The following is a 17,712-nucleotide window of genomic DNA, read 5'->3' on the forward strand; positions in this document are numbered from 1 at the left end:
ATAGTATTGGTAATTATACTTGTGCTTTTATAATAGTTAATCAAATTGTCACTCAAAATATATATGTATTGCTAATATTATTTTTTGATTAAGATGCCAAGTTACAGCTATTTGCTTGCATTCCTGAAGAGGTGAAAAAAAAAACCTTTTGTAGTTAAGTGTTATGCTTGATTAATTCCTGAAGCTCAAATTTGGGCATAAAAACATGAGTACAGTTTGCTATGTACCTAATAAATAATAATATAATTTTTAGTTGTAAACATTTTTTTGACATTTTTTCTTGGTTTTATGATAGGTTATTGTGCCATTTTAATGCATTTATTAAACCCTATGCGTTTTTACATACAATACGTTGTTCTCATCCAACATCAGCGTCTGACCTCATAAATGCGCTTCTGAAAGAATAGTCAAAAACTCCCAAACACACTTTGTTGAAAGCCTTTTGAAAAGAGTTAAAGCTGTTATAGCTGCAAAGGGTGTGCTATTAAACCCCAGAGATTATGAACGGGATGTCACTCAGGGAATCCATAAAATATTTATGTTAATTATTCACTGAATAACATTTAAACAGCATAAAAGTATAATTTTATTCTTTTCCAGATTTTAAAATGACATAATACATTTTAAAAACACACTAAAAGTGTGTTTTCAGCATAACCTCTGGGGTCATGTGACAAATTAAAATACATAAAAAAAAACTGCTTCTTTTTTTGAAGATGTACACTTGAAGATGTATTGGGCAAGTGCAGAATGCCAAGTTTTTTACTTCCAAAATTTCTCTGAAATGAAGTTAGACTGAATTCATCACTACTAATACAAGTTCACATATATTACTGTAGACTCTCAGATTCCCACCTCCATGATTTAGAATTCAGGAAGAGTTTCTAATTAATTTTTACTTTCACTTCTGTAGTATTTAATATCCATTATCTATAAAGAGAGTCTTTGCTTTTGGCTTCTCTCCACATGTTCTTATACAGAGGTAAATCTGAAGAATCCTTTATAATATATCCATCTGTATAAGATAGAAGATAGATTTTTTCCCCCCGGATGATCTGAGTGACCTTTCTGGAAACAAATTATGCTTCAATAAGTTTTCATGAGTTTTCTTTACATGTCATTTTTCCATTTTGATGTTTATTTAATTAGTTCAAGTGCAAATAAATTTAATTCACTCAGTGCCCTGGCACATTAACCTTCTCATTAACGATGAGCAAGTTGCAAAGTTCGATCTGAACTTGTCCACGTACTTTTCTGTCATTTGACAGAGGATGCTCATGCCCTCTTACTTTTATCTATTATCCAAAGTAGAAAATATTTGTTTAGAGTCTTGCTAAATCTGTTTATGCATTAAACACCAGTTTAATAGGAGGGTTCCGGCCCTGAAATAACCTTTTGTTGACTATTTAGATTGCTAAATATCTTCTGGGGTCTCTGTGCACAGACAAAAACAGTCTGTCTTGTCAAAGTAATTGCTGTACCAGGCTCACACTGGTACATTGCAGTTTAAGGAACATTAGGGAATGACCTGCTATCTGGGCCTTAAAGGTTGCCGCCAAATGAAAAAGATTCACCGTGACTGCCTGACTGTCACCTTAAAGGGTCTCTCTGCTACACTTCAGCACTGTTTTTTAATATAATTTTTCGTCAGATTTAAAATTAAAACTAAAACATTAACAATTAGTAGTAGTAGTGATACATTCTTATTAAGTAACCATTTCTCCTCAGTCACTGATTGCTTTGGCTTTATCTGACTTTTGTAGCGGTTACAAACACTGTTTTCACATTTCCATATGTCACCGTTCACTGATTCTGTTTCTGAATGCTCCAAATCTAATTGGATTATACTCTGCATTCTCTTATTTCAAATTAGCAGCAATGTCATATGGGGAAAATCTGTGCTTTTTCCTTATTGTTTACCTCTCTCTACTCTGTGTCTTTGCCCTGCAAATTAAAAGCAATAGACACCCTATCTGTGCCATGAAGCACATTTCACAGATGAGAGAGTAGAAAGAGTGGTGTGAAAGATTTGTGCAGGATGTTCATGGGAGGTGACAGGGTAGATCCCACCCTTAATCTTTCTGTTCCTGTCAGGAAATATCATGCTTTGCCACTTTTAAATTAAATTTTTCTTTTCACGCCCACTGTGATCATCAGAACCATCAAAGACACGATTTCCTTTTATAATCAGTGAAATGAATACTTACACAGTACTTCCACAATCAGCTATTTTGTTATTAAGGAGATGCATTTGAAAGAAGACAGTTTCCCAGATCAGAGAATAGTGATTTGTGACGATGAAACGATTTATTAGCAGTTTGGTGTGAAAGACTAATTTGTGTAAAATCTTATTTTCAGTTTGTATTTGAGAATCTCATTTTCATCAAGTACTAACTGGACCTGCTTGTACAAAGGCTCCCTGTTCAGCTTTGACAGAAATATATTCAGTTGTGTCTTTGGACATTAAAAAAGAAAATAATTCCACAGTGATCGGGTAAACTTTAAGTTGGGAGTGACTCATGTTTTTGCTTCAGCTGCCAATTCTTTTATCTTTGTCATTATTTTGAACTCTGTGAGTACTATCAGTATCTCAGCTGGGTACTCTAAAGAGAACAGATGGGGGATTCAAAATGAAGGGATGTCAGAGAGAAAATGATACAGGAAAAAATACTGCTAAACTTGGGGAAGGTATTAAAAAACATACTGGGAGTAAAGCCTGTTGAGTAGTAGAGGGATTGTGGAAAGCAAATGACATGAAAGAAGAAAGCACTGTTTCATATGCTCCGAGCCTCCATTCCCTGAACCTTTCAGCACTGTTGCAGGTGTACAGCTCATATATACACCATGTTCGTTACCCTAGGGGCTAGCTGTAATCCATACAAGCAATCCCTGACCAGATGAATTTCAAAAACCTCCAATAAAAAGCCTCAGGTTTTAATATAGTGGTTTTATCTCCTTCTGGATTTTTACATTTTCAGAAATCATGCTGTGCTCTTTAGAGGTGCACATATTGTACTAGAGGTCTCACACAGTGCCACTGATGCTGCATTTTGATGCAGGCTTACCTGCACCTTATTGTTTCAGCATAAACAGTGAGGTTGTGAGTGGGAGGTGAAAGTCCTTGAATCAGAGAGAACTGATGAAAACATCAGGAATAGCTTCTGGTCAAGGTTTCTGATATTGCAGTTTTGTTTTGTTTTTTTACGTTATGCTTTTGCAGCCTCATGCAGCCTCTTTTAAATTTTCTCCTACTTTCTTGTCATTTGGTTTCAAAATAACTGTTAGCTGTACACAGATAATATATAATTAAGCAATTTCAGAATTTTCCCTATGAAATAGCTTATAAAAGAAATGTGTTTTTGATGCTGTTTTTCTGCCATCTTGAACACTGAGCAGAATAAAGACATCATACAGCTGTTGTGGATTAGTCACATTCCAAACCCTAGGGCCACAGCAACCAATGATGTTACATATTATATAGGTCACTCTCCAAAGTAGCTAACTATTGCACTTTACTTGCCTTTTAATTTGTGGTAAATAATTCCATTTGAATCCAAACGGTGTGTTACCAAATAGCTCCAGATGGTTGACATGAATGAATAAACATGCAAATACTGGTGCAGCTGATGTGCAACTCAGAATTCTTAATAACAAGACAAATAACAATTACTTGCTGAATTTATGAAAATTCTGGACCAGAAGCTGAGCTGTAGTTTAACAATGAGAACAAGCACATAATGGAATCACATCCACGCTGTTAAGCTGGAAAGATGGCGCACTGCTCAGCTAAAAACCTTTGGCACCATTAACAGTTGACATGGTTGATATTAAATACAGTGTTGCATTCATCACAATTCACATGCCTGTACAGTATTTACTCTCACATTTTGCCTAGGAGCGCTTGAACTAGGAATGCATCGCAGTACTGTTGGAGGCAATTTTCTTGTATGAATCTTTAATGAAAACGGTCTTCAGGAGGATGGGAGACATTGAGGCTGATGGCTGGGACTCCCTAAAGAACAATTCAAAAGCTTGCAAATGAAGTCCTTGCTGTGCCAAGGCTGTGTTGAAGTTCAAAAAACCAAACAGTTAACATATAGAAGACATCACCATAAAACAAACATAAATACATATATACTTTAAAATTAGTCTTCAATACCAGTTTCACTGTTTTTTCTACACACAAGTACATGTATATGTGCATATAAATAATGATGTCATCTGAGAGAATGAAGATTTATATGATTCAGAAAGACATTCTTAACCCCTGTCAAACAATACTGATTTACACAGTCCCATCTATGAAAATTTTACTCCAGTCCTGAATATATGCATGTACAGTATTAGATAGAAAGTAAGAGGTCCCTGTGGCTCACCGATTGGATGGGAAGCAAACCGAGCGGTCAGACAGATGATCCCCCGAAGTGGTTTTGGAATGTACATTCATATGCTGCCTGCTGTGGTGAAATATGCACAGTCACTCATTTAAATTGCACTAAATATGTGCAAAAAACTGTTCTGAAGAAGTAACAAAAAAAAATGTTTGCTTCACTTCTTCTTGTTTTACATCCTAAACAGTGATGGTGGATCCACCCTACCCTCCCAGCCCCAAATTAGATAGCAGATAGACATTTTAGACATTGCAGCTGGGTGAAAATGAAACACAATTTGAAGAAATATATGCAGAATAAACACAATTTTTTTTTCACGGTAAGCATGTGAAGATTTTTGTTAACTGACATCACAGATCAATGCTCTCAAACATATACCCTCATCTCTATGGGCACAGATACTAAAATGCACAACACATGCTCAGATGAGTCAGACACATGGGTCAGGTGACCCCTCGCCTCACAGCTGAGTCACCAGTGACGTAGTCTACTGGAGCTGTTTCATGTCAGACACGTGATCACACCTTGGTCCTTTTTTCCTCCTTTACATCTGTGATTTTTTCTTCTACCTGCTTCTTCTGTGATAACAAACTGGCATATGGTGAAAGCAAGAATACAGATACACTACTAAAATACTGATTCTCTTCTACTGTCTATTTGACATAGGTCTGTATTCCACTCGATTTACAATATATATCATTTTACAGTCTAATATATCTCTGTGTACTCTACATATAGGCAGTAAATGTGCTCTCCTGATATTAGCTAAAGAGGAAGTACAAGAGTAGGCAAACAGACTATTACAGTCTTCAGCTAAGCCTCTATTTGGGTCACCTGTCAACTCTGTTAGAGCGGTGATCAGAAAGAAGTAAATGTGGAATGATTAGGAAATTTGTCTCACAGCCTTTACTGTCTGAGGTGCTTTTTCAACCTCCACCAGAGAGCCACCCTATTATTATTCTGTATGTATGTCACTCTTCCCTCTCCCCAGCTTGCTTTCTATAGGCCTCATTGAGCAGCTGTATCTCCTCATGATACCCCGAGCTCTCCTGTGTCTGGCGTCGGCTGTTCTGCCGATGAGCCTCCACAGTGTCAGGTATAGTGATATTTATGGTCTCTGCTTCTGTGGTGCCACTGCTGGGGATGAGCAGGGAGTAAGAAGCAGTCTCACCCAGGTCACAGGAGACAAAGCGGTTCTCCCTTCGGGAGTAACGAAGTGATGGCGAGCGGGCATGGGTGGAGGACTGACTGATGTTAGATATGATAGAGACGCTGTCCATTGCCTCTTCATTGTCACAAATTTCCAAAACTTCAAGATGGATCTTGACATTAGTGTCCCCAACCCCAGCTCCAATTCCCATCTCCATTCCAATCTCCATCCCCATTCCTACACAGCTGGCGTTCACATCTCCACCCTGGCCTCTGGATGCTGTTTCGTCTGCACTGGGCTCATGGCCAACTGACTTCGAACGATAAACTTCCACCTGAGGGGAAGAGAGATTTCATGTTTTGTTTTGGACCACAGTGTACTTGATGTCGTACAAAAATATCTCACAATGTTATAATTGATTTCTAAAACTCTATTCCATTAATCTTTTCCCAGTGGAACTCCCTGAAGAAATTTTAAATCTACTTTTTTAAGCTAGTCATTTTATGAAAATAAATGGTGTCTTTTTATTTGTTACATAGCGCATATGGACATATTTTATATTTATTGATAACTAGGAATTTCCTTTTCCACATTTCACTGATTCAAGGTCTTATAGGGCTAATTCTAGAAGTGAGTTGTGTTGCAATCAGGAGCACATGACAGGATAAATAATCTAGAATGTTTTTGATGGTGAGAGAAATGGCTAAAACTATGCCGCTCTTGATGGCTATATAAGAGAGTAAAATTGATCTCACAAACAATATTTACCTTGCATAAATCTTAAATATGATGCCAGAGCCAGGCAGCTCTTAGCTTAATTTCAGACTAGATTTACTTACAGACTGGAAAATGATTTCAAAGCTTAAAAATGTACCTAACAACATTTTTAAAGCGAACTAAATCATAATTTACCCCTTTCTTTTAATTTAAACACAAACAAACACATTTAGTAAATTATAGTGATCGATGATCACAGCATAACAAAGGAGTAGGCAAGCGATTCATATTTGTATTTATTCTCAGTACGAATGCAAAGAGCATTTCCCACAATGCCATACTACGGAGGAAATAAATTCCGTCTTCCAACGTGAGTTTAAACAAAGAGAGTGCTGAGATGACATTACCTTTTTGGCATTGTTCGGGGAGATCTTTCGACCATCACTGCTGACCTCGTAGGTGGAGAGAGACAGCGTCTTCCCTGTAGGTGCTTGTAAAGATACAGTTCCCTGAAAGGCGCACAGGGGAATTGATAGACCACCTGATGATCGCTGCACAGGAAAAACACAGAAAAGAACAAAAATTCAGTCAGAATTTAGCACATCGTCTTTATTTGAAAATCAAACTGCTATTAAATTCCGCCTTGGCCGCTCATTCCTGACAATAAATCCAAAGCAACTAATACTTCACTGTGACTACAACTCATTTTCCATCTCATTCCTATTGTTTAAAGTAACTGAAGTTACATTATGTGCCTGATGTCAAGTGCAGTAGGATGAATGTGCTGACCAGTCATTTCTATCCAAGAATTAATGAGGCTTGCATGTAGAGCCCTAACAACAGCACTCAGCTGTTAAAATGAGATGTCAAGACTTCATGCATGTAGAAGCCAACAGACCTTTCAGTGAAAAAACACACAAACACAAATAATGACTGACATATTTTTTGGCCGTTATTAGATTCGAATAGCAAAGTTTCAGTGCACAGTATCAGGCAGATTTTCTCCAACGGCTTATCAGCTTGCTTTTAATTATAAGTCTACATTTTTAGTTTAATTTTCATTTTTTCAATCATATTTCATGTTTTTCAGTCACACATTTACACTGCTTTTGTAGAGATTATGATGCCAGAGAGTAGATCAAAGTGAGCCTCTCTGAAAACATATTTGAGACTGTGCATACTGATGGCAGAGGGAAATAGAAGCATCATGTGGCACAGAAGTAGGGAGACCTGTGGCAGGTCTAATTAAGCTTCTAAATTATTTAGTTAAATATAATAATCTGATTGTGACTATGATGCACAACAGAAACAAAGCAGATGCCAGTCTCTTGGCAATCTCCCCCAAATCTGCCTGGTTCCCTGTCATTATGTTTGCCTCATTGTGAATGGAGAGAGACATAGAGGGAGAGACAAAGACTGCAAAGCTGAGCTGAAAACACATTGTCACGTAGATCAAATAATGTTCAGAACACATCATGTGGGAAGCACACGGATAGATTTCTTTCTGGATATTTTCACATGCCTTTCTTCATCTTACATATAAAATACTATTTTAACATGCTCCCCAAAGGATCACCTGGCTTTTCCTTTTCCAAGTTAATTTTTTCTTTTACTTTTAAAATGCCTTTAAAAAAAAAATCCACAATAACCATTTTGCACCTCTTTTGGTCTGTCCAACGAAAATCTAACTTGTGCTAGAGGACTTTGTTCAGCTGAAGCTATTTGCAGATCGAATGAGTTATATAAGGTTAAAAAAAAGTCTGCATAAAAAATAAGAAGTGGTGGGACTACACAGAAGGCTTACACCTGCACAAGTAGGGTGTGAATGTTGTCAGATATTTCCGTGCATATAACCATGCTTTTCTAGTGGGTGTAGGGTGCAATGGAAAGGGGGGCTAAGGGACTAAGGGAGCTAATTTCAAATTCTGCCAATGCAGATGTGATGATATTTTAAAATGAATACTAATAAGGCCTGTACTTGTATAGCGCCCAGTCAGTGTATTCTAACATCCTTTGAACTGTTTCCTTATTTGCTGACAGAAAGTCTGTTCTGATTTTTTATGCCAAATTGATGTTTACCCCAGTGATTAAGGAAATGGCAACAAAACTACTGGATCACCATTAAATGTGGTGCTGACCTTTGCAGTGATGATAACTTTTTTTTAAAATTTGCTAACAGAGTTATGGTGCAATCACTTGCGTAGTGAGTGCGCATAAAACTGAATCAAAATATAGATATTATTTAAATGCACCAAGGGAGAAAATTATAGTAAAACACATTACTATTACTTTATTTAGTATGAAAAACTAAAGTTACTTACTTGCACTCCTAAACAGAAAAAAATATTAGGGGTGGAATGTTGTACTTGCTTAATTCCCAACTTTCTTAAAAATGAATTGAATGAACATGAATTACGTCCAATGAAGTCAGTTATTGTTTTGTATAAAAACAAGCTTCTGAAAGATGCTTCTGTTTTCTTGTTTTTTAGGCTAATAAAGCTAATAAATTTGTTAAGCACTGCACATGGATGCTAACATGTCCAGGCACATGTTGTGATCCAAAAATCGGCATAAAGCTAATATTTGTTTCTAAGGAACAGTAAATAACTTTTACTGTAACAAGTTCGATCCAGTTCGTTTTTTTTCCTTTTTAATTTATAGCAGGTGACAACTGAAGAGCACAAATACTGTACTGAAGTTAACTAATACTGAGATATTTTTTGATGTGTCACTATATTTCATTCCCTTTTTAGATGAATACCAAGGCTTGCTGTTAATAGGTTATATATTGTTTAAATAAGATATTTTGTGTAATGTAATGAACTGAACAGTTAAATAACAAGTAAGTAAACAGTAATTAAGTTATTCTCAATCACTAATTAATAGTAATTAATACTCTTGTGTAGTTCTTTGTGTTTAAGGTTAGTTGGTATTAAAATCTTGGTATTCAAATACACTAAATAAGGATAAACACATTAGGAGAGCAAAGCATCAGGTTGTCAGCATGACTCATTTGCTTATTTCACACCTTTAATTAATTGAAGCGTCATTAATTGAAGTGTCAGCATACACACGTACAGTAATCTATTATTTAAATTGTATCAACTTCATACTTATTCAAAGTCAGTATTTTTTTAAGTCTCTATATTTCATTGCATTGGACAATCTTTTTCTTTAGAGTAAATTGGTTTCAGTCCTCCATACCTTAATGCACATTAGTTCTCCATTTCCTCTTGGGGAAAAGGGCTTGTAAGTGGACCCCGACTCTGTGCTTGCTAACAGATATGTCACAGAGAGGGTAAAGATGTGTTTAAGCTCTAATTCCACCTCTTTCCCTGGCTCCCGAAGGCCAGATGGGCTGACAGTAAGGAGAAAAGACGATGGGTAATGACATCTAGTCTGCTAACACGGAACAAAACACAGCTTGGAAGAACTATAAATCACAAAGTATTTTGGCTTGTCTTTCATCTGTTGTTTGGCTTTCTGTATTTATACAGTAATAACACGTTGTGTGTGTGTTTCTTTATGTCTTTTGTAAATGTGTTTGAGGAACATAATGGTTGGTGGATACAGAAAAAAAAGGCTTCATTTTTCTTTGTTGTTTGGCAGTGTTTTTATGTTTGTTTGTAAACTGCACTGTAATCGTGATTCCACATTTAAAGACCCCAATCAATGATTAAGGCCTAGAGAGACATATATATAGACTAGTATACTGAGAAGTAGGGCAGGGAAACGCACACACACATACACACACAAACACACACGCCAGCAGTGAGCATCTTAGACTTATACATGATGCAAAGTGAGTGCCAAAACCAAGCTGTAGATGCATGCTCCATGGATTTTCCACCCTCTGGTGATTTTCAGAGTGAAACATTTCAAACTTATAAGTAGAGCAGAGAAAGAAAAAGAAGGAGAGACAGCTACAGCGTGTGTTCATGTGTGTACATGCCTGTATGTTTCCATGTCTGTTTACATCCACAGTCTACTGAATGAGCCTATATCAAATCTAATAGTGTTATTGTTCTAATAGTCACAGTTTGGTTTCAACGTTAATGCCTGTGGCTGCTCTGTTTCACAAGTGAGGCTGCTCTCTCATCTGTGTCGTTTATCTCCAATGCCAGGATACATTAATCATTAGGCCTTTACTGCTTTGTCCTTGTTTAACAATTCAGTTGGCTCTAGCGAAACACAAAGAGAATTAAGCTTCTGGTATTATAAGGACACAGGATGTCAACAACAAAGAAAGAAATGGATTAAAATGGATTAGTGGATAGTGGTCTCTAGCAAACTGTCTCAAGCTTTAGTGGTCTTTGACTTTGCTAGTGGATAGAGTAAAATATTGAGTACCTGAATAAATGATAACTTTGAGTCCCGGTATAGAAACACCACTGTACAGTATATACTGAATCAATGTGTGTGTTTGATTAAACTTGAACTACAGAATGCATTGGAAATAAGTTTGTTTTTTTGTTTGTTTGTTTTTTAAATTCAACTTTCACTCAAATATTTAACCTGCATAACTTATTCATAAACACACATGAAGGAGCTAACATCCAACGAATCTCACTGATGCTGATCTTTAAACTGTAAGCATTTTAAAGCTGCACATTCCTCCAACTTCAACTTATTTCTAGTGAAAGAAATTCACTAGACATAATACATTTTAAGTTTGTGGATGTATATTTGGTTTTGAAAGACAGGCTGGCATTGGCTACTAAAATGGTGTGCGGTAACTTGATCAATTGCTCTATAAGTGATAAAAGCTCAGAGCAGATAAGAAAATGTGAGGAGAGGAGAGGAGAGAAGAGAGGATTTTAAGCATTTTATCTAAATCTCACACACAGTTCCAAGGCTGTCAGCCTGATTATAAAGAGGCATATTTTTAGATGTGGAAAAAAAAATCCAAACCAACAGTATGTAAGCCTTTCTCATCAAACACTTCCTTAAAAACTGTCTGTGTAAATATTGCACCCTATTCCATCGTCTATCATCCTGTGTCTCTATACAAGTGGACCACAATAAAAATTTTTAATTTCCTTTCAAACAAAATGTAAATGCACAAAGGGAGATTATAAAATGTGTCTGTATTACGGTCGCAAAACACTAATTACTCTTAAATGATCACCACTACACTATGTTACTGCACGTTGCATGGTAAAGCCTAGGTTTCTTTGATTAATTTATGAAAGCAATAGAGTTGCAGTGTGTGGAAAAACTGCCTAATGCCAGCCATAAACCACAAAGTGACAGACACAAATGATTCATTTAATGGTTCAAGAGCCAACAAATAAACTGGTTACACTGAATGCTGGTGTACCTGTCTGGGCGTTCTCTCGGATTTACTTCTGCACCACTCCCAGTCTGTCAGCTCGATTTTCCGACACTCCTCATGTGAAAGCCTCCTCTCAGGCCCCTCAAACACTGATGACGTGTCAGTGAGACTATGATCCTGTTCCCGGTGATGAGAAGCCAATGAAGGGACACAGCAGAATTTCTCATCATTCCCATGGTTCTCATGGGGAAGTGGAGCACAATCAGCCAGTGCCTCCCCGCCACCAGCCACTGCTTCCAATAGAAGATCTGCATGAGAGGAGCTGTCCACTGGGCACGTGGTGCTGAAATCAAAATTGGGCCCCAGCCTAGAGAGCGCACCACTTTGAAGCGCATCATGACCGGCATTAGGGAAGTCACAGTTAAAAAGGCTGTGATAAGCAGGCTTCTCAATGGGAGGACTGTTATGTAACATGGTGGCATGTGACAACTTATACACTCCGTAGCCTTGTTGGAAGGAAAGGTTGAACTTAAATCTTCTTTTCATCACTGTGAGAAAGAAAAGTGAGAGAATTTTATTTTCTTCACCCTGCAAAATCATCACTGTTTCCCCCTGTACCACACGGGAACAGTTGTTTTGGCTTTTACTGTGCAAAAAGACATTTGGTTGTGCACAGTTAATTAATTTGTGCTGTGCCATCATCTACCTGAGGGTTCTGGTGTTGGTTCCCGTTTGCAGTTAATGAAGCAGCCACATGGCATGTGGATCCAGCGCTCAGACAGCATGAATAACGGAGTGACCGCAGGCGCCAGCAGAGTGAGAAAGAAGCTCAAAGTCTCCAGGGAGGAGCTGCGTGCACTGATTGCGTGGCGCACCAGTACCAAAGTCTGTGAGGGGGGAAAAAAGGAGAGAAATTAAGTCATTGAGGAGTCTCTGACTTAATATGCATGAGGAAGTTGTGGGAGGGAGACACATGAATGAAAATAAATTGCATAGACCTTTCACACATACAGGGCTTTCTTGATTTTAATTTTCCTATGTTCCGTATTCCAGTGGGCCAGCGGCACTTTAGCATTGCACCTGAGTGTGCTCAATTTTAAAGATGGCTACAAATAATACAGCTACAATAAAACAAAACCAACACCAATGAAAATATTCTAATCCACAGAAACAAAAAAGAAATTACTGTATTTCTGACCGGTGATATCTTGACATTTTCGTATTAATCATCATTTGTTTTTATTCATTTAAGAGGGTTGCAAGTTTGGAATGCCAATTCTCTTTGTCCATCACTGCTGCACAGCATTTATCACCTACACTTTATTCTTTTTCTTTCTTTTTTCTTTTTTTTTTGAACAAAAACAACTCTTGTAACAGAGGAACTTGGTGTTGCAAAGCATGGATGTATTTCACAAAGCAAACCCAGTGAATAGTGCCCTAAAGGCTTTACATAAAACTTGCAAACAATTGTTCTCAAAGCCTTTTAGGGAGATTATTTTGTGAAATACAAAAAATGCATTAAAAAAACTTATTTTAAAAAATATCAAGGTTTTACAAGACAGGCCATGAAAACCATGAAGTTAAATTGAAATAATTCAAAGATGTCAGATTATTAATAAATTCAACAATCTCTTGCAACTAAGGACATCATTCACAATGTGTCCTCCTCACTGTGAAGGATTTCTGATGGAGTCTTTAACAAGATAAGGAATTTCATTCATTTTTAGTGACAGAGAAAGTAAAAAGAGAAGAACACACTTCTATTAAACGACTCCACTTTATTTCCCCTCCACATTATTAACCCTTACAGCTTACAGCATATGCGCCACCAAGAACAGTGATCTGATTAGGGGATACTGTTCAGCCGCGTGCCACACAGAGACCCTGGTAGTCTCTAATTGGCTGTTAAGCACTTTCGTGGATTTGCTCGGATGGTGGCTGCTGACGTCACCCTTGGCCAGAAACATACAATATAACTCTTTACAATAATTTTCAGTGGTCTGCTCACCTCACCGATTACGGCAATAAATCACCAAAACAATCTGTGTAGCTATATAAAGCCAAACAGAGACCTTGGGTTAAAGTGATTTTACTTTAAAGTAAGATATTGAGGTTTTATTTTGTTGTCCAGAGGTTGTTCTATAATTATGAGGCGGTTTCGTGTTAGATTTCGGTTGGAGTTTCATAGATTTTCTACAGACCGAGCGCTGAATAGCATTCCAACTAAATGAATAATAAATGATTTCATTTCAAGGTAATACAACTAAAAGGCTCCAAGCCAAGTAGAGCAATGGGTTGGCAGGCCATTTGCTAAAAAGTTATTATGGTGTTGTTTTTGGCACCATTTACTGGGACATTTGCTTTTATGAGGCTTCTTACCATCATTGGCATCCATAAAACAACTCTGACAACCGCCAGGATCATGGAGAAGCGCTTTTGTGCAAACACCACAGGCGAATCCCCGACAGTAGCTGTCCTTTGATCACTGGCAGACACTGGGGACAAACTGCTGTCCTCTTTCTCCCTGATCTCTGTCCCGCACGAACTTGGACTCAGTTCGTTGTACGCCCCGAAACTTTTATTCAGGCTGTCCCGGGAAAAGGACTGCAGATCACAGAGAGGAGTGGTCCCGCTCAGTCCTCTTGCCATTTCTAGATAGCTGGGGTACAATAAAGTCCTTTGGGGCTCCCTGGAGCACAGCAGCTGGTAAGTGAGGGGGATAAAGAAAAATAACAAGCCGCAAAAACACAGAAAATATAAAGAGAAGAGCAGCAAAATGTAAAAACTGTCGCTCTCTGGGAAACACCCGAGAGAGGCCGGCGTAAAGCTTCCCCATCCGCATAAAGGTAGGACACTGACGGCCAGGCTGACCGCCCACACACCGGCAATAGCCCACATTACTCTCAGTGGCCGGCGCACAGACTGAAGCACTCCGAATCTCTTGGTGACATAAAAAGTGTAGGCTGCTATAAGGCAAGCCTTCATATTGCTCGAAACACCTTGGAACACGTACAGAAGTCCAGATAAAGTGCACAGGCTGCCCGACCCTTCACCTCCATTTGCTTCCCACTGAAGGAGCATGAATAAAGCGAGTGGGACCAAACTGAGCAGGTCGTCCACCGACATGGAAGCCACAATGACACACAGGGAGGTTTTTTTCCTCATCCGGAGGACAGACAGCAGCGAATACACACCTCCAACTAACGTTACAGCGGCGATGGTTACGCACAAACCGAAAAGCAGCAGGCGGATTTGCCTCTCCATCCCGGAGGGGTCTGGCGTGTCGTAGGTGGCAGTTGGAAGGTAGCTTTGGTTAGGCGCTGGGGAGCTCTGATACGTCGTAGACATCTCCAGTGAATTCATTGTTCTGCCTCTTTTGGCACTTTTAAGTGTTCAAATTTGACTCATTAGCTTGTAAAGTTCACCAGGCTGGAACGACGCGAGAACAGCACAGCATTCGGCTCATGCTTTTTTTTCTTTTCTTTTTTAAAAAAAAAATCACCATCCAACTGAGAACGTGTGCAGACGCTTTCCAGTCTCTTGGATGTGGAGCTGGTGAGGTTGTGTCGGGAGGCACCTGTGTCCACCGTTCAAACGGCGCAGCCAGAGTGCCTCTCGTTTCCAGCTGCTGATTTACGCGCTGTCGTCATCAGTGGTTACTTTCACGGCAGTCACTGGAGGGTTGAGCCAAACGCAGCATACTACTACAACCGGTTCTATATCCGTGTAGGACCGGTTCGATTCATCAGGGTGCATTTTTATTTGTGTCATGGCTCGACTCATTTGACGAGTCATTCCAATAATCACCCCTGTCTGAACAAGCCCTTTGACAGAATTTAATGCAAATGATAAAAAGTAGAGGGTCTTATTCATGTATTTATTTTTTTTATTTTTGGACAATTCAGATTTTTGTTTATGTGTAATGGTGGAGCCATCACTTACTGAATAATTCCATTTGAAATCCATCTACACAGGCTGTGCGAGCCATTTTCAGCAGATTGGTTTTCATTGCTTTGTTTTCAAACCCCCCACCCGCGCGCTTTTTTTTTTTTTTTTGCTTAATGGAGTCAGGAAACGAAATGCCAGGGCTAAAATAATAAGGGAATCATGTGGGGTGGATGCTCTCTCGAAACAGAGTAAGGCCAGTTTACTGTAAGTGCTTACATGGCTGTTTGTATATGATCCCATGTCCTTAGATTTGAAAAGTACTCGTAAAGTAAGATGAAAAAAAGTGTGGCAAAGGTTCTGAAGGTTATAGAAATAAATTACCCTTATCTGTAAAAGGAAGCTGTGTTACAGAGAGCTACTACATAATGTATTTTCTTTCAGAGAATATTGTGATAAAGAATATTATGAATGTTCATTTACTTTTGTTTTTCCAAGAAAAAGAGATCACACCTCCTGTGTTGTGCTTTGTTATCATTGTTGATAGCTTTTTGGTCTTATGCCCTTTGTGCAAATATGCACAGAGATGCATGATGTCAGCTCAGGCTCATTTATTTGCACTCCTCATGTTCTTACTCACTGTATGATATCATTATCTGTGGATGCTCCTGAGTGTAAGTGCATCTGACTTCAGGTCCTGTAATTAAATTATAGTCTGGGCTAAGTGACTTCCAGCTATTCTAATGACTCAACTCTCTCGGGGGGCAGGAGGACACAGAGGGGAATGTAAAAGGACAAAAACACAATCCACAAGGGTACATAAACACTAAAACACAAATACACACAAACCCACACAAATATACCAGCTGAGCACAGCCTCACACATCAAGGTGACCTACTTTATGTGTATCTATCTCTCTGTGTGTACTGCATGCAGTGGTTTGTTCATGAGAGCGCAAGGTAAGTGTGCAGCTCTGTAAAATAAATTCAGAAACACTGTGCAAAAGTGCATCGATGAGGAACAGAGTAAATGCAGGGTCACATGATCTGTTAGAAAAACGAACACACTTTCATTATCTGTTGATGGAACAAAGACCTAAAGTACATTTTAATTCAAGTCAGTTCGATGCGGAGGTTGAACAGAAGAAATACACGGCTGAAAATTATTTACCACAACAGAATATTTAACAGTAGGTGTATACAGTTTTGAGTAAGTTATTAAAATCCTCATGTTAGTGTCGATTACAGGGCAGAACAACACAGTACGTCCTATTAAAAGTTATAAAATAAATGTTAATCAGAGCAAACACAGTGAGTGTGTTTGAACTACAAGTTTTGATGTAGCTCAGTTTTGAATAAATAAATGAATAAATGGCTATCATAGACTCCACATTTTAAGTCTTAAAAAAGAAGTAAAAAAAAAAAGTCATTTATACAATCACAGTTAAATTCAAGGTCATTGTAATACATATATACAAATTCATGCTTGGGTGATGAAACATTTATTGCAAATTCCCAGCACAACCACAACTAGCTTATCATTGTTTTCTAGCTACATGATAAAAGAACTTCCTCCATCTGCAGACTGACACACATGCATGCTGCACTATGAGGGTAATAAGAGTTTACACTGAGCAAATCTGCATAGACTCTAACATGAATTTTATTCTTATTGGATTGTGTGTTGTTGCACCTCATTTAAATCTTTCAAATGAGGCTTGCTATGGCTAGCATTCTCCTTGTGTTAACATGGAACGTGTGCTTTGTAACATCTGACATTTTTATTGGTGTGTCCACCAATTAATGACGTCCCATGAAGGAAAATAAAATTAGATTCAAACTAATAAAGAGCTTCATTTGAGAATTACAGCCATATTACCACATCTAATAAATCCATTTACTGTAATATTGGCTTTGATATGAAACCAAAACCATGGGAATACTTTGAAGTAAAACCTTGGTGTAGTTCATCGGGACCATGAAAAGGAAACAGCTAATCAATGATTGATGATCGTAATATACTGTTCAAATGCCCTTCAAATTCATAAATGATGTACTGCATTGCATCATATACATGAATACATGTACAAATATAAAACTAACAATCCTCTGTTGCTTACTGGCCTCTGGTGGTACATCACAGCTTGTAACTTTAAACTGTAGAGCTGCTGCAGTGCAGCTCTCGTCCTCTCTCTAAACACAAATGTACCCACATCTACATGCACATACACACATATAAACACAGAGTGTCTAAGTGCATCATTATCCTAAGTCACATCAAATATTAATGAAGC

General features: G+C 38.1%; 1 protein-coding gene across 1 annotated transcript; it reads right to left on the reverse strand.

The window, feature by feature from the left end:
* Positions 1-4,222: 4,222 nt before the first annotated feature.
* On the reverse strand, positions 4,223-15,201 carry LOC102314456 (probable G-protein coupled receptor 149). The gene is made up of 5 exons (XM_005948731.3): positions 13,913-15,201; positions 12,240-12,420; positions 11,579-12,081; positions 6,666-6,809; positions 4,223-5,875 (listed from the first exon to the last, which is right to left on the reverse strand). The coding sequence occupies exons 1-5, from the start codon at positions 14,894-14,896 to the stop codon at positions 5,363-5,365; spliced, it is 2,325 nt and encodes a 774-aa protein (XP_005948793.1). The 5' UTR covers positions 14,897-15,201; the 3' UTR covers positions 4,223-5,362.
* Positions 15,202-17,712: the final 2,511 nt, after the last annotated feature.

This window comes from Haplochromis burtoni, unplaced genomic scaffold, assembly GCF_018398535.1.
Source record: "Haplochromis burtoni strain Fernald_Lab_line unplaced genomic scaffold, NCSU_Asbu1 Contig_571, whole genome shotgun sequence".
Lineage (NCBI taxonomy): Eukaryota > Metazoa > Chordata > Actinopteri > Cichliformes > Cichlidae > Haplochromis > Haplochromis burtoni.

What these genes read in the sequence shown, in the direction of transcription:
- LOC102314456 (XM_005948731.3), bottom strand. Translation starts at nt 14,896, where the DNA reads ATGAATTCACTGGAGATGTCTACGACGTATCAGAGCTCCCCAGCGCCT. An exon ending in TTTTATGGATGCCAATGATG is followed by an intron (nt 12,421 to 13,912) that starts GTAAGAAGCCTC and finishes CCCCCCTCACAG; the next exon opens with ACTTTGGTACTGGTGCGCCA. An exon ending in CCCCGAACAATGCCAAAAAG is followed by an intron (nt 5,876 to 6,665) that starts GTAATGTCATCT and finishes TCTTCCCCTCAG; the next exon opens with GTGGAAGTTTATCGTTCGAA.